The 27,774-nt window shown below is 41.3% G+C and overlaps 1 protein-coding gene across 8 annotated transcripts in view; it reads left to right on the top strand.

The window, feature by feature from the left end:
* Positions 1-444: 444 nt before the first annotated feature.
* ACOT9 (acyl-CoA thioesterase 9) overlaps positions 445-27,774 on the top strand; it is a 72,094-nt gene continuing 44,764 nt past the window's right edge. The window contains exons 1-16 of one of the 8 annotated variants that reach the window (XM_038132346.1): positions 625-1,369; positions 2,753-2,844; positions 4,393-4,419; positions 7,747-7,792; positions 11,862-12,032; positions 12,115-12,152; positions 14,118-14,201; positions 14,786-14,889; positions 15,682-15,755; positions 17,930-17,997; positions 18,965-19,076; positions 20,128-20,218; positions 21,001-21,086; positions 21,850-21,937; positions 22,125-22,275; positions 22,528-25,265. In XM_038132346.1, the coding sequence (XP_037988274.1) occupies positions 1,356-1,369; positions 2,753-2,844; positions 4,393-4,419; positions 7,747-7,792; positions 11,862-12,032; positions 12,115-12,152; positions 14,118-14,201; positions 14,786-14,889; positions 15,682-15,755; positions 17,930-17,997; positions 18,965-19,076; positions 20,128-20,218; positions 21,001-21,086; positions 21,850-21,937; positions 22,125-22,275; positions 22,528-22,586 (1,305 nt within the window). In that variant the 5' untranslated portion in view covers positions 625-1,355 and the 3' untranslated portion in view covers positions 22,587-25,265. Of the gene's footprint in view, positions 1,370-2,752; positions 2,845-4,392; positions 4,420-5,998; positions 6,129-6,284; positions 6,445-7,746; positions 7,793-11,861; positions 12,033-12,114; positions 12,153-14,117; positions 14,202-14,785; positions 14,890-15,681; positions 15,756-17,929; positions 17,998-18,964; positions 19,077-20,127; positions 20,219-21,000; positions 21,087-21,849; positions 21,938-22,124; positions 22,276-22,527; positions 25,266-27,774 lie in introns of those variants that run through there. The other 7 variants (XM_038132367.1, XM_038132376.1, XM_038132320.1 and 4 more) reach the window with 7 other exon arrangements.

Below are 27,774 nucleotides of genomic sequence, written 5' to 3'. Positions count from 1 at the left end.
TCTGGGCTCTTTCCTTTTTGGGGGACAGAGGAAGGTTCTGTCACTCTGTCCATAGGGGACACATTCCTACATATCCTCATCCAATCTCGCTGGTCATTTGCTAAGTCTTCAGCAAGGTGTGCTTAGCAACTTCATTGCTAACTTGTACCTCCTGTAGACACTGCTTTGCTGGCAAGCTGAAAAGGCCAGTGAGAGCCACAAACATTGTGGCTGGTGTGGAAGCCAAGGGCTGCACCTGGGCACGCGTATATCTATCTATCTATCTATCTATCTATCTATCTATCTATATATATATATATATATATATATATATCCCAGTCCCTGGAGGTGCAGCCACGATTACGGCAACTGCTCTGCTCCTGATGGGCTCTGAGCCAGGGCTGCCCCTCTGCCACACACCCCAGTGCAGGCCCCATGTCATCGCTGATCTAAGTTTCTCCAGCTCCCGGGAACAAAAAAAAAAATTCTGATTCATTGAACTTGTTGATTATTTGCCTGTGCAAAGCACACAGCTTATTTAACACAGCTCTCTTTTCACAAAATCAATTAGATTAGAAAAGACCTGAGATTATTGAGTCCAATCTGCGACCGCACACCAACATGTCAACCAGATCACAGCACTGAGTGCCACATCCAGTTTTTTCCTTAAACACTTCTAGGGACGGTGACGCCAGCAACCTCTCTGGACAGTCCATTCCAAAGTCTAAACACCCTTTCTGTGAACAAATTGCTCTACCTAATGTACACCTAAATCTCCCCTGGCACAGCGTCAGACTATGTCCTCTCGTCCTGTCGCTGGTTACCTGCGAGAAGAGGCTGACCCCCACCTGGCTACACCCTCCTTTCAGGGAATTGTACATAGTGATAACGTCACTCTTCAAGATTTTAAGCCTCTTCTCCTTAGAAAATTCCGAGGCTCTCAGTTACCTTCCCTAGCAGTGCCACCAAGTGACGGGCCGGGGCAGCAGGCCGCGTTCCCCACGGCCGTGTGACGGCTTAGGGCGCGCCTCAGCTCCGGGCACAGCGCCCAGCTGAGCGCCACCACCCCTCCTTGCTCACGGCACAGTGAAAAAACGGAGCATAAAAAAGAAAAAATAATCATGTTTATTAACAGCAACTCCCGGCAGGGCCCGCCCGCTCTGCCGGGCCCGCCCGACGACTAACGGTGTCCTGCCCCAGCCTCCGCCCCGGGGAGCGGCCGCGCTGCCACAGGGACACGGGGCAGGCCGGGCGGTGCCGCCCGGGGATCCCGCTGCAGCGAGGGCTTCCAGCTGCGGGCGGCCCTGAGCCCTCTCTGTGCCCGGCGAGCCGCGAGCCGGTGCGGGAGGACCGCGGTGACAGCCCCGGCGAGCACCATGCTGCCCACCCGGTAAGGCGGCCCGCGCGTCCTCCGGCGCGGGTGGGGAATGGCGGCCGGGGGAGATGGTGCCCCCGGCGGGCCCGGGCCCGGGCAGGGAGGCCGTGCCCCGACCCTCGCTCCGCGGCCGGGCCACGCTCCGCCATGAGGGGCTCGGGGCACGGCCAGGGCGGGGCACCCCGAAACTTGAGCAGCGCCGCGGGCAGCGCGGCCTCGGGCGCGGAGCCTGGGCCGGGCTGGGGCCCCGGGCGTGAGGGGGCCCGGCGGGGTGCGGCTGTACCGGCATGGCGTTCGCTGGCCGTGCCGTGACACACCGAGCCCAGAGGCTGCAGCACTCGCAGAGGCGTTTCACCATCGCCATTCACGTCATTCCTCTGCATACGGGACTCCGCTGCCTTCAGAGGTTTTTTTTTTTTGGTTTTTTTTTTTTTGGTGGTTTTTTTTTTTTTTTTTGTGTTTTTGTGTTCCCGTTTAAGTCCTCCAAGCGTATGTGCAGACAGTGAAGGCTTGTATGTGCATGATACCTATGTGTAGATACACGTGAAGGGGAGAAAGAGAGATATGTGTAAATGGCCTTGCTCTTCTGTTGGTGCCTGAGGGCCTGCCACCTGTCCTTTTTTGAGGTGGAATCTCAGTCCCAAAGGAATAAAATTAAAGGACCAGCAATCCATATTCCTTGTCAGGATGATGCTGTGAACTATCACAAGGGAGTTTACACACACTCTCTGTGTGTTTTTGTGTTACCACAGTTATGCTTGCCTAGAGGAGTAGTGCTGGCTAGTTACCTTGTAGAACACTCAGTGGATTGTGGGTGGTTTACATTCTCTGAAGGGTTTCACAGTTGTTCCTTCTTGCTTAATGGCTAAGAGGTTTATATCCTGCACTTTAGGCTTTTTTGAGTTGCTGCAGCAGCACTAAGCCATGGAGGAGAAAACCAGGCTTAGCTGAATGGGACTGCTTGTGAGACCATGTGAAATCCTTTTTGGTATATTCCTCATTCCACTGCTATGCACACCAGCCAAGTGCAGGAGAAGTGTATGGTTAGGGTCATGGATGATTTCCTGGAGGCACATGGGCCCCATCTGTGTTAAGATGCTACAGGGTAGAAGCTGGTGTTGAGTCCAAGTTGGTTGTCTTGGAGCATCTGAATAGTCAGTGAAGAGAACAATTACTGCCAGTGAGGCATTCTTCTTTCTTGTTTTTAGATAACAAAAGGTGACAGCTGGAATTTAAATGGTCTTGGAACTGTTGCACTGATAGTATCTAGTTCTAAAAATCAAGCTGAAAATAAGGACTGGTGTTTCTGAAGTCACCAGAATGATTCCCAAATTAAACCCTAAATTATTTTCATGGGATTATTTTTAATGACACTAAATTCTTCTGCTCTGCCTATAGGTTGTGCATCATGAGGAAGCTTCCTTCTGTTCTGGCTAGGACACTCACTTCTGGCACCAGTGCCTCCCCAGGGCTTCCTGACATGTCTGAAGGTAAGGTAGATGGCTGTGCTCTGGAAGATTTAGTGATGTTACTGAGGAATTTATTTTTTCAGGCAGTGTCCCTTCGTGTATTAATATGGTTTGGATAATGAACATGCCCTTTTCTGCTAGTTCATGGTAGAAGTGTTCAGGGAGCAGCAGAAAATCACTGGATGTTTGGAGATGAATGGCACAAATATGGATAACCATTGAAACTGCAGATTTAGAGGCTCCTCTGGTTCTTCAGCCTTGGCAGGCCTTGGTTCATTTCTGGCAGCATACCTGCTGCTCAGCTTGGGTCTTGGTAGAAAGTCCATGTAGTGCAGATAGATACAATGAGACTGGAGAGAATGGCTGAGAAATGGGGACCTGAGTGGAAATAACTCCGTGCAGAACTTTTAATCTGTCAATCCTGGTAATTTTGCAAACTTGTAAAAATCTTTTAATCGGATCAGCAGTATTGCCTCGTGAGATTGCTCTTGTCAATAGAGCTTTGTGTTGAAACGTTGTTTCAGTGCTCTAATAGTAACAAACCATAATGCTCCTGTTTCAGAAGCTTTCAAAAAGGTTTTCTTGCATTCTAATACCTTGTACTTTGAAAAGGGCAGGAGGAAAAAGGCTGGAGCCAGGTACAAGTAATTCCTTCATGCTTATTTCTGAGATCTTTTTTTCTTTGTTTTCTAAACAGAAGACACCAACAGTTACTGGTTATCCAATAAAAGAGAAAATGAGGGTTATTTGTTGTTAGAGAATTTATTTTCGTTGTTGTTAATAAATGATAATTTAGGAGGTTAAAGGAGTAAAGCAAGGATACATGATGTTGCATACTTGCAGCTTGCCCTGAGTGTTTATTTGAATATTTGGAGATGATGCCATCCAGAAGGCCAGTAAAAACAGTGAATCAGTGAAGTCATCCTGGTACTTCAAGGATCTAATATTTTGTGGACTACAATAACTGTAAACATTTGAGATTCTGTTTCAAAATTGTTCCAATTCAAAGTTTTGCTGATCGTAAACTATTCTACTGTTGTGTAAACGATACCTTCAATCTGGTATCCATGCTTTCACAAAACACCAAATACTTTTTCTTACTAGTTTTTCACATGCTTCCTTCTCACAATTTTTGGTTCCCATTGTAATTGCCCTCACTTCTTCCATGGCTCTCCCAAAAGCTACACAAAGCAGGACTTTGGAATTTTCCTCTGAAAAAACTCTCATCCCGCTTCCTGAAAAATGCTACGGATAGTCTTTCCAAAGTTAACATACTTGGTAGCCCTGAGTTTGAAGAACTATTTGGGATTACACTGCAAGCAGATAGCACACTGAATCAGTGGACAGGGAACTGGAAAGATGGCTTGAAAGGAAAGGACAAACCGAGTTGAAAACAAAAGGACACTGACTTTAAATCAGGCAAGGATAGATTGCCTGCAGTTACTAAAATTAAGGAACATCTGCCTAAACAGACCTGAAGCAGGTAGAATAATCAAGTAACTCCTTAGTAGATGTAAATTGCATTGTTTCTTTTCGTTGTTAATCTAACCTGTGTTTTGTACTCCACAGGACAGTCACCCATTCATGTGAATAATGGTGTGTTGTGGTAACTTGTACATATTAAAATATTTGCTATGACACTAAACTTACTCAGCTACTGTTTTTCCTTACTTTAGCATTGGTGAAAAATGAGGTGCTGTTTTTCTTCTCTGTCGCCTTGCTTAAAGCCCCTTTACCTTTGGTGACTGGCCCTGGTCTTAATTGTGGCAGTGTTGCACTAAATCTCTGTCAGCACACTCTGTCTACAGTGCTGGATAAAACGCTTCTAAGAGGCTTGTTGGATACAAAATCCCTCACGGCAGCAGCTCCTGCAGCACTTGGCTTCATTTGAGACCTTTGAATCTGTGTCCTTCCCCTAAGTCCAGAGCGAGCTCTGTTCCAAAGCTGGTGGTCTTCCTGAACCTGGGTGCAGCTGGGGAGGCATCAGCACGAGGGGCATGGATCTCACTGGGAGAGATGAATGCAGTGGTCTTGTCCAGCTGCCCTCCTCGTGTCCTTTTCCACAGCACAGTGGAAATAAACTCAGACCCTGCCGCTCTGGCATGGATGATCCAGTGATGCCAGTTTAGGAGATTCTGTGCAGTATTCCACGTGAGCACGATGGAGAAGTCCCATTTGCTGTAACTGGCTTGCACACTCAAGACATTTGCCATGATAATAAAAGAAAGAGCTTATAGATTTTTGTGCTTAATTTTCTTTTGTTACTTACTTAAATTTCTAATATCTAGAAGAGCAGGATAGTCTTCCCAGGAGGAAAAAAAGGAAAAAGTTAAAAATCATGAACTTATAAACTGTAAAATGGACTAGATTTGGCTTGATAACATTTAGAAATGCTTTACACTCTGTCCCTTTTAATGCTAAGGTAAAATTTTTAATGTATCCTCAGCCTGGAAAATATTTATTTTTATGCCTAAAATTGAAATCAGGCGTATTAAATGGGACTAACAGCTTGTATGTAGGAATGTGCCCCCTATGGACAGAGTGACAGAACCTTCCTCTGTCCCCCAAAAAGGAAAGAGCCCAGAACTTTCTCCCAGTGATCAGGTAGAAAATCACTGATAGGACCTTGGGGCTTCACCTCAAGTTTGGGGACAGCTAATTGGCCATGAGCCAAAAGGTCCCGCCTGGGCCATTGAGTAGAAAAGCACAGAACAAAGAAACCAAATCGCTTTTGTGAGGTGTCTTTACCAGGAGCACAAGTCTGGGGCACCTGGATCGCTTTGAGTTTGTTATTTTGCCTTTATTAAACCTTTTTTGTTCCTGACGCTGTCACATCAGCCTCCTGCTCCTTTTATGCCTCCCAAGGAATGCTGAGCTATTCTGGGGTGTAACGTTGGGGTGTTGAGAGCTCATCAGATCAGCTCAAAACCCCCAGGCAAAGCGTTATACTTGTATACATTTTTGCAGGTTTGGACTAGAGATTTCTTTTCAGAGCTTTTTACCTCTTTAGAGATGAAAAGGAAGATGAATTCAGTTTAAACAAAGAGAAAGTGCTGTTTATTCCCTGTTCATCCCAGCACAGTCTGCACACTGTTGAAAAATTGAGGTTTTGTGTTCTAGAAGCTGTAACAGTGTTTCTGCTAACACTATATTGATCAAATGCATGCTATGGCAGATTCACAGGTGGAGTATGAGTAACAAGAAAGTAATACCTATTCTGTAAGCAAGCCTGCTGCTTCTTAAGGAAAAAGGAATCAGACCTTCCCTGTTTCCAAAAGAAATCAACTCTCAAGATTTTCAATCAGGTTCTTTCCTTGAATTTTTTTTTGTTCTTAGAATTAGTAGTAGAAGTCTTCTAATTTCAAAACATGTTTTTAGCCTAATTTTGTAAAGAAATTAGGTCTAAGCAATCTATTTTTTTGTCTTTGTCTGCCTATCTTCTTGTCTTCCTCCTCTTCCAGAACCTTTTGTTGATGTCAACCAAAATAGATGAGCCACCAGTCTCATAGAGAAACGTATTTCCACAAATGTTGTGAAAATTGGCTTCCAAATCAGAGATCTGTTAGGGTGCCAGAGCTGGTGCTGGGGTCAGCCATGGACGCTGGTGTTTGCTGGCTGTTGGTGAGTCACTGGATCCATGTGCTGGCTGCAGTCCTTCCCGTGCCTGCCTCCAGCTCAGGCTGGTGCTTCTCTAGCAGGCAGAGCAGAAACAGGCTGGGAGAGTAGGGACAGGGGCTGAGGGTGCTGCAGGGGAAGGAGTAGGGAAGGGCAGGTTTGGGGTATAGCAGTAGTGGTGGTGTGGGGGGACTTGGGCAGAAGCTGAGGTGACTGAGGAGGAGGGGAGCATAGCTGAGCGGATCTTCAAGAGTGGAATGTGATTTAAATCCTAGGAATTCAGCTAGGCTCCTCCAGGTTTTACAGGCCAGCTTGCTGATCACTGTGAATACTCTGATCAGGCACTTGGTTTGAAAAATGCCAAGCCTGGTAAAGAATCAGCTTGGGACTCACCAGCAGCCTCTTTCAATTTCACTATGAAATTCTGGATATTTTTTGGTTGCTCTTCCTTGATGTGTCCCTAACATTTGAACCTCCTGGTATAAAAGATCTTTGTATATAAGCGAGGGGTCCCTTCTATACAATTCTCAGCTTCTCTTCTGAGCTTGGGAATTGTTGCTGTTTGTTTTCAGATGTTTCCAAATAGCCCACATTCACCAGCCATGGAGTAGTTTGGTAAATTTGATGGGACCTTAGCACATTTAATAATCTCATCTGAGAAAGAGTAGAGAAGATGCTTATGTAGATTATTCTTGACATTTAGGAAAAACTTGTGCAGAACTGCTATTAACCCTGAGAGTGCAAACAGGGTCAGAATAAATTGTACAGGCCTGTCTTCTGTGTTCTTTCAGACTGCTAAAAATTTGGGCTATGAAACCTTGCTGGCAAGAACCCGTCTGCTGATACTGCCTGCCTTTGTGGGTGGGATTATTTAGTTGGTATTCTCCTCATTCCATTTCCCAGCTGCACTGTTCCTTTTGTGTTCTTTTATGACTTTCTGATTTATGTTCTCTCCACAGTTTGTGTTTAGGCTTAATATTTTCACATCAAAATTCCCCAATCTAATCTTGATCCATGCTGGCTTTCAGCTGTTAATTAGCAGTGGAGGTGACTGATTGCACTAACAAACACTCTTTGTTGACCATATGCAATAAGCTATGGCGTCATGTTACTCAGCCCATTACTGTGATATACCTACTAACAGCAGCACTGAATTGGGCCAAACTTTCATTTCTGGGCTGCTATTTGCATGAATTTGCTTAATTTTCCTGTTCTGGGATGAGGATTGTGCCTTTAACGCCAGGCAACCTCATGTTTATCACTTGCAGAACTAAGCTTGATTTGCTTTGATTTCTTTTTTTTTTCCAGTGCGGAGCAAATTGAGGGATATAGTGGGAGCATCTACCAACTGGAGGTACAGTGTGCATTACATGTATTTTACTTCATTTGTGAAACCAAGGTGGAGCTCAGGGCTGTGGTAGTGGAAGTTAGCAATAGTTGGCTTGCTGTCAGGGGAAGTAAAAGACCCCACTAAAAGGTAATTGAAACAAAACTTCTGAATTGATACTTTGTGGATCACAAATTTCTAAGATTTCTCTGGTAGAAACAAAATATCTGATCTTGGTGCTTGCAAGATTGTCCTACTAGCTTAAATCCAGTGGGAGTTAGGAGCTGTAGAGTCTGGCTTCCAATGCTGTGTTGCTGCTACCTCCTGAGTTATCTCTAGGTGGATTTCTCCTGCGCTGGTTTCAGAGCTAGCTGAGCTTGTTCACTGTGTACCAGGCTGCGTTATGAATGGCACCTCTGTCTCTTTGGAAAATTGTCAGCTTGGGATCCGGGTCTCCTTTATCAGGAGCATCTTGAGCATTTCCTTTGTCTTCCCTAACTTAATTTTTGATTAATTTACATATACTTTAATATAATTGCTGGTTTGGCTTTGTTCAAGTTACTTTCCTTCCCCTCCATTACATTGAATAAGCCAGAGTTGACTGTAACCCGCTGCTGTTACAGTCTGGAAAAGCCAATTTAGCAGTCTGGAGGAATTGGCATTACAGTTTGGTTGGTGAAGCAGTTCATTGAGGGGGCCCCTGGGGAGTCCGGGGCTGTGTGTTCACTGGTAGCAGCAGGCAGACAAGGAGACTCCACACGGCTTCTGAGAGTGCTGATCAGATGAGGGTTTATTGGGGTCCCACTCCCGGGAGCAGCATGGTTTCTGAGGGAGAAGGGGGTGAGGGGGAGAGAGGGAGAGCCTCGGGAGAAAAGGGGCCAAGAGAGAGTCTGGTCTGCTCTGCACAGCTTAAGCGGAGATTCAAAGTGAGTGTGGAATAAGACTTGGGGCAGTGGGATTACAGATCCATGATCCTGCAGGGGAGGATCACAGCTTGGAATAAACCCTACATTTTTGAGGGGTGAGACAGAGCATACCATTTAACTAAAACATTTAACTAAAACATTTAACTAAAATGCAACACCACAGGTTGGTTCCATGCTTTTTGTTAATTTTGGCTGTGTTTGCTGACCTCTTTTTTCCCACTTTGTGCAGTGATAGGGAAATGAAGAAAGGTGTGCCTGGGTAAAGTGTCTGATGTGTCCAGGCCTTCTGATTCTGTCCAGGCCTTCTGATGTGTCCAGGCCTTCTAAACATGGCTTCAGTCATTCTAAAAAGAATGCCTGAATCTGGGAACCTCATTTTTTGCTTAGTAAGAGTGGTATCTAAGCATGAGGGGGCTTGAAGTTTTCATCAAGTTAGCTAGAAAGGGCCCTAGAAATTGTTTATGAAAAAGCCATTCCCACATCCCTGAATGGCTGAGGAGGAATGATGCCATATGGAAATGCCATTAGAAAATCGAGATTTTAGAGGGCTCTGGTCAAGTTTGATCTTCCATCTATTTTTTTCCCCCACTGCTCCCATCTTTGAGGGAGAGCAGACTGAGGCCAGGATCACCACAGCAGTGTTTTTCTTAGACAGGTGCTTCTCTCATGCTGGACAAAATGCAGCAGAAATGATTTGCAGATTAATGAATCCTTTAGATACTGTGAAGAAGGAAAGCGAGGGAGACCACAGATGGGAGAGCTTGAGAAGGACAGGTTAAACACAGAGAGGTTTGGTGGACATGGATTGTGTAGCCTTTGAGAGCCCTCTACTTTAAAAATAGAGTGACAAAGAGTTGATACATGTGGAGACTTAACAGCTGGGAATTTAACTGAGTTAGGCCACTGAATGAATACAGAGGACAAATCTGAGGAACAGATTGATAGGGGTCCTGAAAAGGGAGCTGGGGAAGGACTGATGTACACATCTCTGGAATGCTGGGAGGGAGGAGGAATGCATGTTGGAGGAACATCTTTAACCACTGATTTTGCTAAAAGGAGACTTTGGTTTGTGATTTCTCTTGTAAAGGCCAGTGGCATTTTGTATTTGTTATGAAAAAGAAGTATCTCGCTTATGTGTTTATTCTGTTTTTGTACTTGTAGTAAACTATTAATCTGTTAATTGTTAAATATAGTCTATATTTAGACTATATTTACCTATTATTTTATTATTTACTCTATTATTTATCTATAGATGGAGTTGTGGCTATTTCAGAAATACATAAACATTCCTCAGAATGTTCAGGGCAGGTGCTAGTTAATATTTAGATGGATTATTGTTACTTTATGACTAGTACTGCAGTGTGTAACAGCATTTGTCTGTTGAAAAATGTTACTGCATTGAGCCTAATACTCTTGCATATTGAAGAACACATTCTGAAGTGGAAGTCAAGAAGAATTTTGCTGCTGACCTCAGAGGAGCCAGAATGGAGCTGGTGAAAACAGAATATAGTTAAACTTTTATTATTAGGTTTCTTTATGTTTGTTGACAAATTTTTATTTACTTTCTGATTAATTTCTTTTAAGCCTTTCACTGAAAGAACTTGGAAAAAACTTTCTTAAAATGCATTAACATGCATCATCTTGGACCTTGCATCTTTCTTTAGTCGTGCAGTAATATTCCATATCTGTTTAGTGGCATATCTTTAAACATTAACCCTCTGCAGGAGGCTGGTATCTTTCTGTTTCCTGTAAACTGCATGGTAATCATGTTTCCCTGATGAGGTAAATCACATCTCATGTTTAAAACAAACAAACAAATGAAACTAACTGAAGTTTTCTGCTTGACTTTCACTCTCTTTGATCGTGGATTATTTGCATTTCCCTGAAGCTTATTAAACAGAAAAGAGGTAATATAAATATGTTGAAACTTGACTTTCTGAAATAATACTCAGCCAAGTAAGCCTTCATATTAAGTGGCTAATAGCCAAAATTCATCCAAAGTCAAAACTTAAGACAAAATTTCTTTTTGGTGAAAAGGTTTTCTGTTGTTTTCTTTATTTCTCCTTGTTTTATTTTTTTTTAATTGGTTTTGCTAAACACAATGTCACTGAAATCTCAGCAATGCAGCAAGCACAACTTGAAGGAATGGCATGCATCCAGAAATTTACCATTAAGTTTGGTTGCTTAGTGTTTTATGCATTCTCTTTCTCTATGAAATGGATCCATATATTTGCTTGGCTTTACACCAGAACTGTTGCATGTTTAACCCTTAGGTTTTTAATAGATGAGTATTGATTCTAGGGATGTTATGAATAATTTGCTTTATTCAGTCAGGTTGCGCTTTTAAGGGGAGGGAACTTTGGAACAGGTAAGAGAGCATGTTGAGCAAGACTGTTACATCTTGTAGATACCTGTGCAAGGAATCAATGTGGTAGATTGGAAAGAAGTGACAGTAAGCTGGTCCCTTCTCTATTGTGAGAGTTGCAGCCCCTGTGACTTGGTGGTGCTGGAAAAGCAACTCTGAAGGAATTTTCTCCCTTTTCTCTTGTTTCTTTTTGTAACTTTCTATAATTTTAAGATGTCTGTGTAGGAAGAGAGAAAGAAAAGTAGGTTAGTTTTCTTTGTCTTGTAGCCTGCTCTTAGAACTGATGCTGCAAAGGGGGAGCTCACCTGTGGATGATGGCAAGGTCTTGGCAGGTTAGTTCACTTGTCATTAGTGCTAGCCAGCACTGTGCATCTACCTTAGACCTTGGGAGAGATTGTAAATTGATGGTCAGTCCTTTAAAATTGGCAGTGTGGAAGATGTGTGGTACTGTAACTCTGGAAGACATGAATATGCACAAAACCTCATAGGTTAAATTATGTGTGATCTGTTCTTTTCAAGGGGAATGATTTTGGTAGCATTCAGAATTAGATGCATTTTGTTCATCTCATCAGTGTGAAGTATGTGCTTGCCACTTGTACACAAACTATTGAAAAGATTTCTGTAGTAGTCTTGCTTAACATCTCTCATTTTGTGCATTTCACTTTCTTTTCAAGGCACTCTCACTGTGTCTTGCTATATCTACTACTTTTTTGCTTTAACTTGAATAATCTTTGATGACATCTTTTAGTTAGGGTTTCAGTTCTCTTGTTGTACTTCAGAATAAAGGTTTTTTTTTTCTTACCAGGGATCATGTGCAAGCAATGCAAGAAAGAAAAGCTCTCCATACTTTACTGGCAAAACGGCAGGAAGATCTCCCTCCTAGGAGAATGAAGGATAGCTACTTGGAAGTTATTCTTCCTCTGGGAAGTCAGCCTGAAATAAGAGAAAAATACCTGAATGTACACAACAGCGTAAGGTAACAAAGCAACCATGTTACACCTGTCAACTTCTGTTTGCCATGCATGTGAGTATTTAATTGTCAACCTCCTATATTGCAGGTTTGGAAGGATACTTGAAGATCTTGACAGTTTAGGAGGTATGTACCTGTGCCCTTGTAAAGGCTGCACAAAGTGAGTTTGATTACTGCTGAGCACCGGTTGGTGTGACACAGTAGGGCCTTGGAGGGAAACCCACAATTCTGCCATCTCAGAAGGGAAGGAAAAAAAGAAGACACTGGTACTGAAAGAGAAGGAAGGGTGATAAAGAACAGATGGAAGCAAAATTGGCTTCCTGCCTCTGTCAGATTTTTAAAGGATCAGCTACAAAAATAATTTACTGAAAAGTGATCCTAAATTATGAATTTGCATTTTCAGTGTGAACTCAGAGAAAATTTGCAGAGTGCATTTTGAAAATGAAAACATACGATTTTTTTTAATTGAAAAAAAATCTCAACCAAAATTGCCACAAACACCAACAGTTAATGAGATGCAAATATCTTTATATTCCTTTTGGGGAGAAGAGAGTATAATCTGGAAAGCATGTAATGTACCCATTGAGAACAAATTAAAAACAATCGGTGTATGTTCTTGGGTTCTGCAAATTGTTGAAAAGTTCATAATCTTTTTCTTTGGTTTAATAAGTGTGAGGTTGTTAGTAGAACTGGGAGATATTTTTTTTTAAAACATCACCAGGTGACTTCCTCCTTCATCCTAGTTCCATAGCTGATTGGGAGCTTTTTAATGGATGTTTTTGACAAAGAATTAAGTACTTATCAAGGGGAAGTTGTGAATAGAACATCTTTTTTCTGAGATGCCCAGATGGCTCTCCTTCTGAGAGCCCAGATGGACAAAATTGAGGAAGGCAGAGAAAGAAATGAATGGATGAATGCATGGATACTGAGGATAGATGAAATAGCTGCATGACTGATATTTCTTCCTGGGAGGTAGAAGATACTGGTTTCAATATCTGTCCTGCGTTAGAAAAGGAGACTTCAAACTGTTGGCTACCTTTCATTGTTAGATGAGATGAGCCTGTTTTTCATTCTGTCCCTTGTTTAATTTCCCCAGAAATCTGTGAACATCTAATTTTTTTCCTGTGACAGCACAGAATGTCTTTACTTTGTTTGCAGTCATACTGGGCTTCAGTCAGCTCCACTGGGGATGTATTGTTTTGGGTTAATCAAGATTCTGTCCCAATTAAACAATATTCAGGGTAGTCAAATTGATACAATAAGTTGATAGGCTTAACAGGTTTTAGAATTGTGACTTCAAAAGGGAAAAAAAATCTTAGATTACTTGGAAGGATAGAGATCTTCAGATCACAGATCACAGAATATTCTGGTTTGGAAGGGCCCCACAAGGATTGTTAGGTCCGACTCTGAAGTGTATGGTCCATGTGGGGATTCCTTCTCTCTTATCTCAGTAAGTACAAGACAGATACTTTTGATAATGAAGATCTGTGTTGAGTGAAAATTATATGAACACTAGAAAAAAGCCATATATTTGCAACCATGAATTACTCCAAGGAGTGTCTTTACTTGGATGTGCTCTTATGAACAAAGCTAATTAGTTTAAATAGTGGCTTGGCTAGCAGTAATTGCAGTGTGATAAATACCTCTGACTACGGTTTTGTGCCTGTAAGGCATAGTTTATTTAATCTCCACCTCTTTAAAGGAATCAGTATTTAAAAAGTCCTCAGATAGCATGTATCCTTGGACAGCCTTCATGAAATCAAAATAGAAGCTATGAGAGTCTGAGACAGGGAGCTGCAGAGGTAGAGTGAAAAGATTGTGTGGGACTGGAAGTGATGAGCTAGTTTAAAATGCTTAGTTAAATTTATCTTTGTAGTAAGTAAATGTGCATAAAACTGAGATAGCTGCTGCTGTTTTCATTACAGCAATCCGATGTGTTACATTCATGAAGATGTGGAAGCTCTGCTCTCCTATACTAGGGTAGTTTAGTTTGTGTTTTCCAGGTACCTCTTACGCTTTGCAAAGATGACTTTGATCTGCACCACTTAAGTTTTTGTTAAAGAGCTGGCTCCATTTTTGATCTCTTCACAGTTCTTATTTGCTACACTCACACCAAGCAGGAAATGCAGCAAAGGTCTCCTTTATCCATAGTTACAGCTCTGGTGGATAAAATCAGTAAGTGGAAATTTAGTAAATACTATAGTTTCATCTGCTTGTCTTACTCTTTCATCAGCTACTGCCTTCCCATGGTTGTTAATGAGGATACCTTTTTCACTCCTGTTTAGTTTGCTTCATCTTGTTTTAGCTTTGAAGTTTTCTGGCTTTTGTTGACAAGAGATGGGAAGAGGCTTCTGTAGATGCTTTTCAGCATTTCCTGTCATTTCCCTTCAAAATGCAACTGACATGGTTCCTGTACATTTGTGTTTAGTTTTATTTTCGTGTGCAGATTCTTTGCTTCGTTATTGAACAGTGTTTGTTCTGGTGAGTTGTACCTTGCTTGTGTTGCCTGATCTGCTGAACACTCCCTTGGGACTGCTGTCCACCCCTGTGCCTGCTTCCTACTCCTGTTCTGACTTCAAAAGTCTGCAGAGGCAGAAACTGCAGACAAGCAGCGTGGTCCCTTGCAACAACTGTCTTTTCTGGGTTGTCTTTGTGTGTGTTGCCACCTTCAGATCACATAAAGGTCCTCGGAAATCTGACCTCTCTAGTATTAATTGTGAGTGATCTGTCTCCAGTAACCCCTAATGTTTGTCTTGTAGATTTGTGCCAGAAGATTATACATCCAGACTGTGACATCAAATTCACAGGCAATGTTTCTTGGGTTGGGAAGACCTCCATGGAAGTGAGGATGCACATGCTGCAGGTTAGTTTCTGTGACTTCTCTCCATCTTACACCGGGCATGAGGTGGTTCAGCGGGAATTTACAAGAGCATATAGTGACAGGACAAGGGAGGAGGGCTTCAGACTGAGAGAATGGCTTTAGATGAGATAGTGGGAAGAAATTATTTACTGTGAGGACAGTGAGGTACTGGCACAGGTTACCCAGAGAAGTAGAGATGCCTCATACCTAGAAGTGTTCAAGACTGGATTGGATGGGGCTTTGAGACACTTGCTCTTGGAAGGTGCCCCTGCCCATGGCAGGGGGATTGGAACAGGATGTCTTTAAGGTTCCTTCAAACCCAAATCATTCTGTGATTCTTTGATAATTCAGGTAAACAGGTACATTTTTAAAATTCAATTGTTCTCCTTAAGTGAAGTCTCTGATGTAGAAGCTAATGTTACACCTTTTTGTTCTGAACTCCTTACAGTGCAGGCATTAGTGGCAATTAGTGGTATATATAAAAAAAAGCTGTGGCATTTCTCAGAGTAAAGGTTAAGTGGGTCCTTTTACAATGACTGTGTTGATTTCCTCCCCTCCCGGCTCAAAGTTTTTAATAAACATTCCCTGGTAAATGTTTACATTGCAGAATTCCTGAAATGAAAGTTTTAATTATTTCCTTATCTTTGACTGATTGTGAGAGGTTGGAGGGAATGACAGAATGTGAAAGTAAGCAGAATTAACAGTATGATTGAATAGTTTTTGTCAGCTAAATACCTTGCTAAGCACATTTCCAATTTTAGAGTTCAGTAATGTATTTTTCCCTGTCTCTTTTAGCTACATGATGGTGATTACAGGCCTGTGTTAGATGCAACCTTCGTCATGGTGGCCCGGGACCCAGAGAATAAACGGTAATTTGTAGGACAGGAGAAGTTTCCTGACTTGTGCTGTGCTGAAAATGGCAAACATGGCAGCTTGCTCTGTATGTGTAGAAGCCATATAATGTAGGTGGTAAATAAACCATATAGCTGATGCTTTCTACTGGCAAGTGTTAACTTTCATGTGACAAACTTCAGACTTTAGCAGTCATGATACCAGGAATTGCTGGCAGTCTTGGGATCTGACTGTTTTTCTTTTTAAACTGATTTTTCTGTGTGTTTGAGTGACTGGTCTGAATGAACACAGAAGTGAATGAGTCTGCCAGAAACCCACCTGCATTCTTGTAGTTGTTTGAATTAATGATTGAGTTTCAGTGGTTAAATAGTTTTTGAGTGATTAATACCATTAATTCTCTAATAGACACTTAATAGGTGTCACCAGAATAATTTGGGTTAAAACTTGCCCGTGTAAGTAAAATGAAACTGGTAATTATTCCCATAGAACATAAAAAACCCCGCACATTTATTTTGTTATTTTTCTCATTTTACTTTCTCTATAATTCCTTAGCTATTAGAATAAAAGGCTGCTCAGTTGCCATTTAGGTTTATGACTCCAGCATCAGAAAAATTGGCTGTAATTCTTACCTCTTTCCTATATATAGGAAAGGCTATATATATAGCCTGCCCAAGTAATAAACATTTCTCTGTTTCTACTTAGCTTAAATAATTGCTTGTATTTAACACAGATGTGTTTAATGAAGGAGTTTTACTTGATATAATTATGTGGTCCTGATAACATTAGAAGTAGTTTCTAGGTTTTTTTTCCTTCAGATTTGAAGGAAAAAACCTAGAAACAGTGAATATACTATACATTAAGAAAACAAATTATGTTGTGGTTTCCATTTTAAAGACTAATTTTTCAAAATAATGACATGAAATCTGATGTAATTACACAGTAGCACATCGACTGAGGACAAGCCTACATGGACTTGTGCAGATAGCTGCAAACTTCCTTGGCTCTTGTACAAGCTAGCTGGCCACAGGCCAGCTGTGTTTTGGAAGCAGTCTGTCCATATAAGGAGGGTATTTATGCGAGGTCAAAACCCTTCAGAGATACAGAATATGTTATGTTGGCTGTAGCCCCACAAAAACCAGCATTGTGTGGCTTTGGGAAACTTGGATCTCAGCAGCTTGGGGCTTGGCCAGGACAGCTGATGTAGATGTGTGCTGAGCTGAGGGGAAATGAGCTCTGTGATGGAGAAGGAGCTGGTGGATGTCCAAAATCCAGAGGTTTAGCAAACCAGGAAAGATCAGTTTGTTCTAAGAAGAAGGACCTCTTTGCCTCTTGTTGCCAGCCCAAGTAAAAGCTAGGGGTAGAGATGAATTGTTCAGCAGGTCTCTGTGTGTGTGTGCATGTGTGTATATGTATGTTGTTCTCAGCATTTGTATGAATGTTGAAAGTTAAAAAATAACCATGTGTTTGTTGTTCTCAGCAGTTGTATAAATGTTGAAAGTTAAAAATAACAATGTGTATGTTGTTCTCAGCATTTGTATGAATGTTGAAAGTTAAAAAAATAATAATTAGAAACCATGGGGAAGAGCAGGTCTTGAAAATAAGTGTTTTTCTTTACTCGTGCAAATAATTAAATATTATATAATTAGGTTAAAGTAAATATATTTGTGCAGTAGAATAAACACAGAAATGTTGTGCTCAAGGCATGTCATAATCTTTGATAAGTGGTAAACAGCTTTTGGCTGTTGATAAGGCTGTCAAGGGAGCATGTAGGTTATAAAAACACTTGCTGGCTACAGCACTGTGCTTCTTCTATTCCAGGAGGAATGGTACCAGTCAAGTTTTGGTTTAGACTATCCTAGATCATCCTGTTTCATCTGCTGAGTTTCTGAACAGCTTTATTCTTGAACAATTTTCATTATAATTTATGAGTACAGTTTTAGCTTCTTAAGAACCATAGATATGTCACTTTCCTGATTGCACTAGGTAGTGGTTGGATCATTTAACTGCCTCTTCAGACTGAAAGCTAATGTGATAATCTGTTGGCAAGCCATATTTATTTTTATCATATAACCTGAAGTATGTAATTTCATCTTGTACTGTGTATCTAAGCAGAAATGGAAGACTGTTACAATGTATTTATGGGACAAATTCTTGTAAAATTTGTAACTTAAAAAAAACTTCCTGTCCATAGGCCAGCATTTGTTAATCCACTCATTCCTGAGAGCCCTGAGGAGGAAGAAATCTTCAAGCAAGGGGAATGTATGTCATATTTCCTGGTAGTATGCACATCTGCCTCAGTTTCAACTTAATAGCTAGGAGGAAGCAAAGTTCAGGAGTTCTGCTACTTAGAAATGTCCCTGATTTGTTTAAAATCAGATTTTTGTTCTGTCTCATTTGTGTCAGTAGAATCAGAGAGTTGAAAAGCCTGCTACCACATGCTTGGAAACTCTTTGGCTAAACTGACAGACACTCCTAATGTGCTTTGCACACCCTCTGGACTTCACCTTTGGCAAGATGCTCCCCCTGCTTTGGATCTGAGTGCAGCACAGGGGCTCCTAATACTCTGGCCAACTGATTATCCCATGGTGGGCCTGCAGGACATCACAGCTCCTCACCTGTCAGGGTCCCCATGCTCCTTTTTAAAAGAAACTCAGGAAAATAAAAGTGGGAGAGCAGGTGAAGGAGCATGTAGCTCCATCCTCCTTTGTTTCAAGCTGGAGTTTTAAAGCGGAGAATTAGAAAAACACTGAAGATTGAATAAACTGGACAGAAGATCATTAAAGCTAAAATTTCAGTTGCTGCAGCCTATGGTAGTGAGTTCTGTCATAAACTTTCATTTGTGCCATTGGCAAAACCTCTAGCTGGTCGTTCTGTAGGGTTTCTTGTTAGATATGTTCTGTACTTTGAGGGCAGTACTCAAGTTTTCTGTAGGAACAGTGTGTGGGTGTCATAAAATATATGTAGAAGTTCTTCATCACATTGGTGAGGTACTAGTGAACTTGTGCTTTATTTTTATTTCACTGCAGTCAATTATAAAAGCCAAATTTCTCTTTGGATCTATAGCACCATGAAGTTACAGCTTTTAACTTATGGGGGAAAAGGAAAAATAAGTGGAAAGATGGTTGATTTCAGGTTAAAATCTTCAGAGCCATTATTTGTTTATTTTTTAAACTTTATTACTATGTTTTTTTTTTTTTAAATTTTTTTTTTTTTTTTTAATATTCAGTGAACAAGTTGAAGAGGATTGAATTCAGCACTGCTTCCTTACTGAAAATGGCTCCCACTGCAGAAGAAAGAAACATTGTGCATGACATATTCCTTAATACACTGGACACAAGGCAAGAAGGGGAGGGGTGAAGGAGAACTGACATCTTGTGAAAGGGAAAATTGCCTTTAGAGTGTGCTTGTAACAGAGTAGTCTGGAATAAATGCACATTTAAATTCTGTGGCAGTTTATTTGAAATGCAGGTACAAACTTTAATATGACATCTGCAGCTCTTAGAGCAGTCTTCTGTTGTTCTAAACAAGCTGTTAGGAATAATTTTGAGGAAAAATGTTAGTAGTGTTGAACCAGATAAGAGAAAGGAATGGTTTTGCACTCATTACTTGCACAATCAGTTTTCTGCCATGATATCTAATTTAAAAAAACAATGAGGGCAGGAACTGGTCACCTTTTAACCAAATAACCTTGCAATGTGTTTTAAATACAGTACCTGGCAACATTATTTGAGGGAGCTGTTAGCATGCGTTTCTTATACTTGAGATTAGTGTGAAGTCATCTGATGCCAACAGTGATAGCACAGTGTTTAATTACATTAGTGCAGTGTTGTATTTACAATAATTTTTCATTTCTTTAACTTATTAGCCTATACAATTGTTATTTTTAAAGCTGTTTACCAAAGGCAGACCTGCTTGCTCTTAAAATCAGCAGTTGTACTTCTGTCTGGGTTTGAAAATTTCAAAAACTGTCTGCATGTTTGATGTTGAATTATTCCATTAACTCACTGTGTGCTTCTATTTCCTATTATGACTTAAAAAACAGAGGAGGGCTTTTCTGACAAAGTGTGCACTTCGTGGTTGTGATTAATCTTTTCTTTGATGTACCTTTCTCAAGCCTCTTCATTCATATCAACTTGCACATTAGCAGAAGTTTTTGAAAGATCAGGAGCATAAGTTTATTGCAGTAACAAATCTAAGGACAGCTTTAGATAAGCCTTCAAGGTCAGCTGGAACAGTGTTTAGTGATACCATTTCTGTTTTGGGTTTATTTTGGTATTCTGTATTTTTGTGGCTTTTTTTAGTTTGTGTCTGCATTAGCTATTTCTGCTTTTTTGGCGTGCAGAATTCTGCTAATTCTGGGGACTGTAAAGTTTATTGTCTCTTCCAAAGGACAGTGAGTTTCCGGAGTCGTAAATTACCACCCAATTCAGTGTGGATGGAAGATGCAAAGCTGAAAGGCCTGCAGATTTGCCATCCTGAGGTATTTTGAAAAATATCAATGAATTGCACAAAGTTCTTTAAGAAGTAACTTTGAGAGGGAATTTTTACAGGGACACATAGTGAAAGAACAAGGGGTACTGGCTTTGAACTGAAAGAGGAGATGTTCAGAATAGGTATTAGGAAGAAATTTTTTACTGTGATTGTGGTAAGGCTCTGGAACGGGTTGCCCAGAGAATTTGTGGATGCCACATCCCTGGAAATGTTCAGAGTCAGACTGGGTGGGGCTCTGAGCAACCTGGTCTAGTGCAAGGTGTCCTGCTTATGGCAAGGAGGTTGGAATTAGATGTCTTTAAGATCCCTTCAACCCAAACCATTCTATGACTATGAATTTTTGCCTAAGATTAATCAAACCATTATTTTGTTTGGCTTCTGCAGTCCTTGCAATTTAGAGCCTAGTTTCTTTTGCCAGTCTTTAATTTGTTTGGATTACCTCTGCAAAAATGGACAATTTTTAATGACCTTGTTTTCTTACCAGACTGTTCATTCTGTGTAAGAAATTCCTTTGCAAAGAGTTTGCAAAAAGTTTGGCCTTTGGTTGCTGATCCAATTTTGAATTGTTATTTTTTGCTGTCAAATTAGTCAGATGAACTCCTATTAAGTAAAGTTGCCTTGGGCATTTTGAATTTTACATACATATTTCAGTGGTAAAGTTCCAGCTTTTTATATATTCACGTGTTGGGACTTCTGTTAAATACTGGGAACTGAAGTGCAGACTTCAATGCAAGGCTTTGAAAAGAATTTGGTATTTGTTTCTATGTACAGGCACGGAACATCTTCAATAGGATCTTTGGGGGTTTTCTCATGAGAAAGGCATTTGAACTGGGATGGGCAACTGCTTGCAGCTATGGGTGAGTTGTGGACCTGCAATATTTATATAATCCAGAGCATTTTGCTCATACACAGAGGTTGGGAACCCAAGGTAACCAACCTAACGACAATCTGAGCTGAAAAAACTTAGGTGTCTGCTAGAATGGTGTGCTGTTAGTGCACAGTGCTGCTTTGCTTGGAGCATCTGTCATATGTACAGAGAGATTGGCATCTTGCTCCTTGGAACTTGGGTTTTAAGGATTGCTTGTCAAGATAGAAAATACATCCATTTTCTGTTTTCTTTTATTTTACCAAGCTATTGAGATGGACTTTTTAACCATATAACATATTCATTATATCAAATAAATATTACGTCTTTGCATTCAGTACACAAGAGGAATGGGTTCTAAACTTCTGTTAACTGCTTGAGCTTAGGAAGTGTGGCTGAAGTCATCACCCAGCAAAGGTCTATGTATAAGTTTAATGGGGTATGCAAAGCCTGATATAAAGTTAAGTGGTTTGTGTCAGTGCTTGAAAAACTTATGCCTGAGCAATGATGGCATGAAGATTGTCTAGCAAGTGTAAGTCACAAGATGCAATAATGTATCCTTAGAAAGTGTGTACTTCAGTGGGGCGAGAGGTTTCCTCCAGTGATGCCATAACTCCTTACACTTCCTGTAGCCTCTGTTTAAGAAGAGATTTATTCTCTTGTGACCTTCATTAAAATGCTGACAAGTAGATATTTTAAATTTTTGCAGACATCCCTTTCATTCTTGAGAAGAAATTTCTCTTTTGTTTCCTCAGGGGTTCCAGACCCTTTATCGTATCTGTTGATGATATCATGTTTCAGAAGCCAGTAGAAGTTGGATCCCTGCTACTGCTTTCTGGACAGGTAGGAGTTGATTTCCTTTTGAAAAGGAGCAGACCTTGTCTTCGCTGTCACCAGCGTTACTCACTGGTAATGAACAATGTGTTATGAGAGTGTGTGACTTTTCTTGTTAAATGGTGTAATGAAATCTGTTACAGTTTTCAGCACTGGTGATTAATTACAATCTCTAACTCTTGTTTTAACTGTGTAGGTCTGTTACACAGAAAAAAACTACATCCAAATTCGAGTACACAGTGAAGTTTACAATGCAAATACCAGGGAGCACCATACTACCAATATTTTCCATTTTACATTTATATCAGAAAATGAGGTCCCACAAGTTGTACCTAAGACATATGGAGGCAAGTATCCTATTAATATGTTGTCATCATAATTCTGTGAAAAAGATTAATTTGTTTCTCTTGGAACACTGGTCATTTTAATAGATGAACTATTGGCATTTAAATAATTCAACAGGATTTCATGGCAAACCACATAGGTTTTATGCTTTGATGACAGTGTGGATTACTTCTTCCTTTTGCCAGTCTGTTTAGTTGCCCAGTATTGATACTAAGGTTCTGATGTGGTTCTCTCTTTTCTCCACTTTATTGCAGAGTCCATGTTGTATTTAGATGGGAAGAGACACTTTACTGCAGTCATGAAAGAAGTCTGACAGGCGCTGGGTGCTGCAGCAGCAGTGCACCAGCACGCTCTCTTGGCAAGAGCTGTCACTAGAGGTGGCTCATGGACAGGTGCTTGTAATACTCAAAGAAAAACCCAACAACCAACCAAGCCCAAACCAACCAAACCCAAACTCCACACCAAAACCTGCCTTTTCAGTACTCTTCATGTATTTGCATATATTTGGATTTTTTATTCTTTACTGCTAGAATTCATTGAAATCTTTTACATGCAAATGCCAGGAAAAGAGGCTGAAAAAAATGCAGTCTGAGGCTTTGGATAGACTCTCTTTACCTACTTTGAGAGATCTCATTGCAATCTTTGCTGTCTTGTCAGCATCTGCTGCTTTCCCCAAAGGAGTAGCTCTCCTTTGTGTTTCCCTGATAAGGGATAGAAGTTCTGTCAGAAAAAGGTGTGCAAAAGTAGATACACAAAGGTGAAGCAATTTGACCTCCATTCTTGTGTAAATTAGGTTAAGGGTCATAATTCTTCTTTGAACAAGGACACATGCATCTAAGCAGCAGCAGAGGCTCAGAAGTTACTAGTGTGTGCACAATGGAAAGCAGGTGTTTCCCATCACTGGGGATTTTACCAGGTTATTGCAGCTTCTGTTTGGATGGTTTTCGTATTGCCTTGGGAGGAAACTGATTTTTGCAATGAAAATAGGTGGCTAGATGGTATTTTCTGGCACTCTGTGTCCTTGCCAGCCTCTTCTAATTTTTTGTTTGTTTGATTTGAGTTCCTTAGTGAATTATTTCTCATGCCTTGGAGACTAGAGGTCTGACTGGTGAGACTGGGTGGGACTGGGAAATGGCGTTGTAGAACAGAACATTTTTGTTTATTAAGGACTGGGAACAAAAAAGGTAAAATGCTACCAAATGCTAATGGTGATGTTTGGTGCTGCAGTTAGGGGTCCTGAGAATCTGTGTGGAGCAGCTCCCAGGTCAGCCGATGAATGATGGGATCTTTATCCCACTGAGGGGTGGTACAGTTAGAGGACAGTCTCCTCCTCAGCTGGATTATTTATCTGTTCCCTTGGTGGACTGAAGTGCAGTACGAATATTGCACAGCTCTAAAAGTTGTCAAGTTTACCTGTGAAGGTCAGAGAACTTCCCCAGCACAGAGGAGACACCATGGTGGTCATAACTGTGGCATATAAGTAACAGAAACAGAGTACTTGGTACTGAAGTGCTTCTGATGTAATGGAGAAAGTTTTAATTATCTCAATTGCTGGCACATAAAGCCCAATTTCTTGAAATAAGGAAGCTGAGTGGATGGGAGGCGTTAACTTTTAGCAGTGAGTATGTCACAAGCATGAAACTGCTTCTCTGGTACCTTCACATCAAGATTGATATCCTAACTGATCAGGACACCCAAGGAGGAGTTGGGCTCGGGGATTAAACAGAAATGTGATGTCTTACAATACACAAGAATGGATTCTGGCTTCCCTGTGAGGTTTAAAATCATTTGAAAAGACGATGCAGCAAATAGTAATTATGTTAGTCAGCACAGATGCATGAACCACGTTGATAAAATAAAGCAGCATGTTGAGCTTTTCTTTCTGAGTTAGAAAGCCTGAGACAGTCACAATTAGGAGCAGTTTCCTTTGGTACTAGGATGGCATGAAGTTCATGACCCCTAGCAGCTCTTTGCTATTCCTGTGAGGAATTGTAATTGAGCATTGTAATAATCTGCATGTTACACGTCAGCCTTTCCTTCTTAAGATTCAGCTGCTGTATTGGGTAAGTTAGATTGCTTTCCAGACTAGGTACAGGGATGTGGCCTGATCCAGAACAGATTCTTGCATGCTCTGATGGTAAGCTCTTGGTTCCTTCCATAGAGTTTCTCTCTTCAGCCACACTCCAGTGCTGACTCAGTCCTATGACATTAAAATCTTCAATGGTTATGATGCTGTGGAGATAAATTGTATTTTCTGGGTTTTTCCTTTTTAAAACTGACTCTATTAGACTGACCATACAAATAAAGAACTGAAATTTTATCTCAGCTTCTTCCCCCTTGTTGCAGGGATTAATATTGACTGTTAAAAAATAAATAGGAAGGCAGGAAATGAAAGGATCTATTTCAGAGCTGTGTTTTACTCCGGAGTACCTGCAGGTTTTTATCACTGACCCAGTGATCCTACCTGGATCACTTTTTTATAACACATATAAGTTAAGGGGACACCAAATTTATCCTTTTCAGCTGCATTTAAAGATGATTTTATCATAATTTCTAAATTCAGCCTTTGGGAAGGGGTTGGAGAGAAGAAGAGGTAATAGAGTATGGAGGAAAGGGTGACATCAGAACCTCTGGATGCAGTGAAGAAAATGAATGCCACAAATGAAGATGTGTAGAAGAATTGATGTGTTCTCAAAGTTCATGATAACCTAATCACATACCACAATGACAGTAGTTTCAGAATGTATGTGCAGCCATATAGAATGTTTCTCTGTGTGTATATGCACATAGGTAAATGATACATGCTTTTCTGTTTATTGCTATACATATGTACTCATGTATTTTTACCCTTGAGATGGTAACTCCAAGCTGTCACCCTCTCTGATATCTTTGTTCAAGGGTATGCATGCTGCTTTGTGCCTTTTATGTGTATGTGAGAAAAATGTTCTCTGATCTCACATTTAGAATTAAAATATTTCAACTTAGTAATTCACGTTGGGTTTATGTTACAACTTCTATCCAGCCTGTCACTGCTGTAGGTGACTAACCACTACCACAGAAGCCTAAAGGAATTGCTAGAAAATCTTTTTATTTATAGTAACCTTAACTATATAATTAATTGACTGTAGCAGGAAGCAGATGTCTGTACCCATTATTTCTTGGAATACAGTGAGGAGGAGCAGGATTGCCTCCCCTTACCCTTTCACTTAATACTGATACAAAAGGAGATTTCAGTGCCCAAAGGAGTGCCTTGTTTCAAAAGTTTTTTATTTTTCTGTGGTTAAAAAAGTACTAAAATTACTCAAACTTCATGTAACAGCTTCTGGTAGCCCTTTTTCAAAAAGGGACCATTCCTTTGCAGCCCTGTCAGATTTTGCAGCCGTGTCACATTGTACTCTGGAAAGAAGTTTGCAGGAGCTGGTATAATGTGGGCCACAGAGCAACAGTTTTAGTTCAGAAACCTGCTCTAGACTCACTGCATGCTCAATTGGTTTTCCTGCACGTCCAGTCCAGCCTTTGGTGACACTGGTTTGATTGCTGATCCTGCTCTGAATGCATTCCTGACCAGGCATGGGAGAGATCATTTCTTCATGGGCTAGGCACAAGCTAACAGGAAAATAAAAGGGTAAATACTCAGCTTTCATGAAAGAGAAACTGGGGACTCCTTTTGTGGAAGGTGTAGTTGGATGACCAGAGCTGAACAGAAAATACACTGGAGCACTTCTCTCCCAGCAGAGATCCTCATCCATGCAGGGCTCCTGTCCATGAGGCTGGAGCCACTGCTGGGCATTGGCAGGTTGGAAAATACCTGTAAGATACACTGAGTCCAACTATAAACCTAATACCAGTACAGGCTCCCAACAACGTGGTGGTTATTTTTTGGATATACTTGAGTTTGCAGAGGAAGAGGTTTCTCTGGGCAAGGAATGGGCATAACCCAGGAAGGGTTATGCAGAGGGCTACATCAGCTACTAACATCAAAAATCTGCCATTATTATTATTATCTGAATTGATGCTTCTTCGATATTTCTGGAAGTGACATCTAGGTCTCAGCTAGATCCATCCTGCTTGGAGGTGTGGCTTTCATCTGCAGACCTCACCACCATATATAGCTTAACAGCTGAGGGGGCAGTAGAGGGGTGTGGAATGTTTGCCCAAAATAGCTGAGGAAGTTGAAGACTGTGTCTCATTATTAGTCATTACTTGCCTTGCAGGAGTATTTTTGCTTTTTCTGTAGAAGACAGGCTCACAATGGCATCTGCATTTCATGCACTTCCAAGAGAGACCCCTGGATATATCCTGGGGTTTGGGAAAGCAGAGATGTATGAAATTTCCAGCTATTTCAAACCTCAGGTGGAGTACTGGAAGAACAGACTGCTTTGTCATTTCTTCATTTTAAATACGTACAATCACATGGCAACTGAAGTCTTTGCTTAAGGACTACATCCCTATTTCCCCAGTACTTTTCATCCCCATTGAACAGCATTAAAAAAGAAACAACCAACAACCCTATGCCATCCCTTACCACTTGTTTAAAATGTAAATGTGCATTTATAAAAACCTTGAAAGTTTACACAGCTATGCTGCTGTGACTTCAGTTTGCAATGGTCAAAGCATGCAGATGGCCCAGTTTTCTTCAGTCACTAAGTGTTCTCAGCACAATTTTCTGTTCTTGACTCAGGCTGTGTGCAGCTTTTGACATGTGCTGCTGCTGACTGCTACAGAGATACAGCTGTGTTGCTGTAACTCGCTGCTTCCTGGGCTCTGCAAGGAGCCGTGAGCTGGGTGGAGCGTGTTCAACACATGGCAGATAACTCATCTTTATCAGGTGTTGCTGGCTCATGCCAGAGGTTCCTGCAGCTGGGAGAGCATTAGGTGTGACTGGGAGCCAGCTGGCTGGAGAGGGGCAAGGCCTCTCGAGAGCAGGGCAGCAGTTCTACAGGGGACATAAGCACTGTGTTCATTTTGTGCCTTGGGCTGGTGCTGAATACCCATGTGATAGCTGGGCCCACATTTCTCACGCTGCAGTGGCTTGGAGTTATTTGAACATTCTGTGTGTTCTTGGTGCTTCAGGGTTGATGTAAACAGAATCTAGGGTAAAATTCAAGGTGATTTATATCCTAGTCATGTGAGAAGGCACCTCTCTTTACATGCTGCCCTCTGGTCTTTGTTCTCAGGCTGGAGCAGCACACCAGAAGCCTTTGGGGTTCAGCATTGATCCCGTTCTGCCTCTGTTACCCTCTAGATGGGATGAGGGACTCCTTGCCCCAGACCTCACAGGAACAGGGAGGCTGAGGCTCAGTGAAGCTCTACCTGCCCTGGCTGTGATTCCCTCTGCCCATGGCACGTGCACAGGTGTTATCTGTATCAGAGCTGAAGTGAAGGAAGCAGCTGTTCCTGCTCTGTGTCTGCAGTGACTAACATGCAGAGCTGCTCAATACTCATCCAAGTCCACAAAATCATGGAACTTCACGGGGCAAATGCAAGTCCTGGCCTGATTC

Source organism: Motacilla alba, chromosome 1 (genome assembly GCF_015832195.1).
Source record: "Motacilla alba alba isolate MOTALB_02 chromosome 1, Motacilla_alba_V1.0_pri, whole genome shotgun sequence".
Taxonomy (NCBI): Eukaryota; Metazoa; Chordata; class Aves; order Passeriformes; family Motacillidae; genus Motacilla; species Motacilla alba.
The sequence above is the reverse complement of the archived record's forward strand: the minus strand, read 5'-3'. Positions and strand labels throughout refer to the sequence as shown.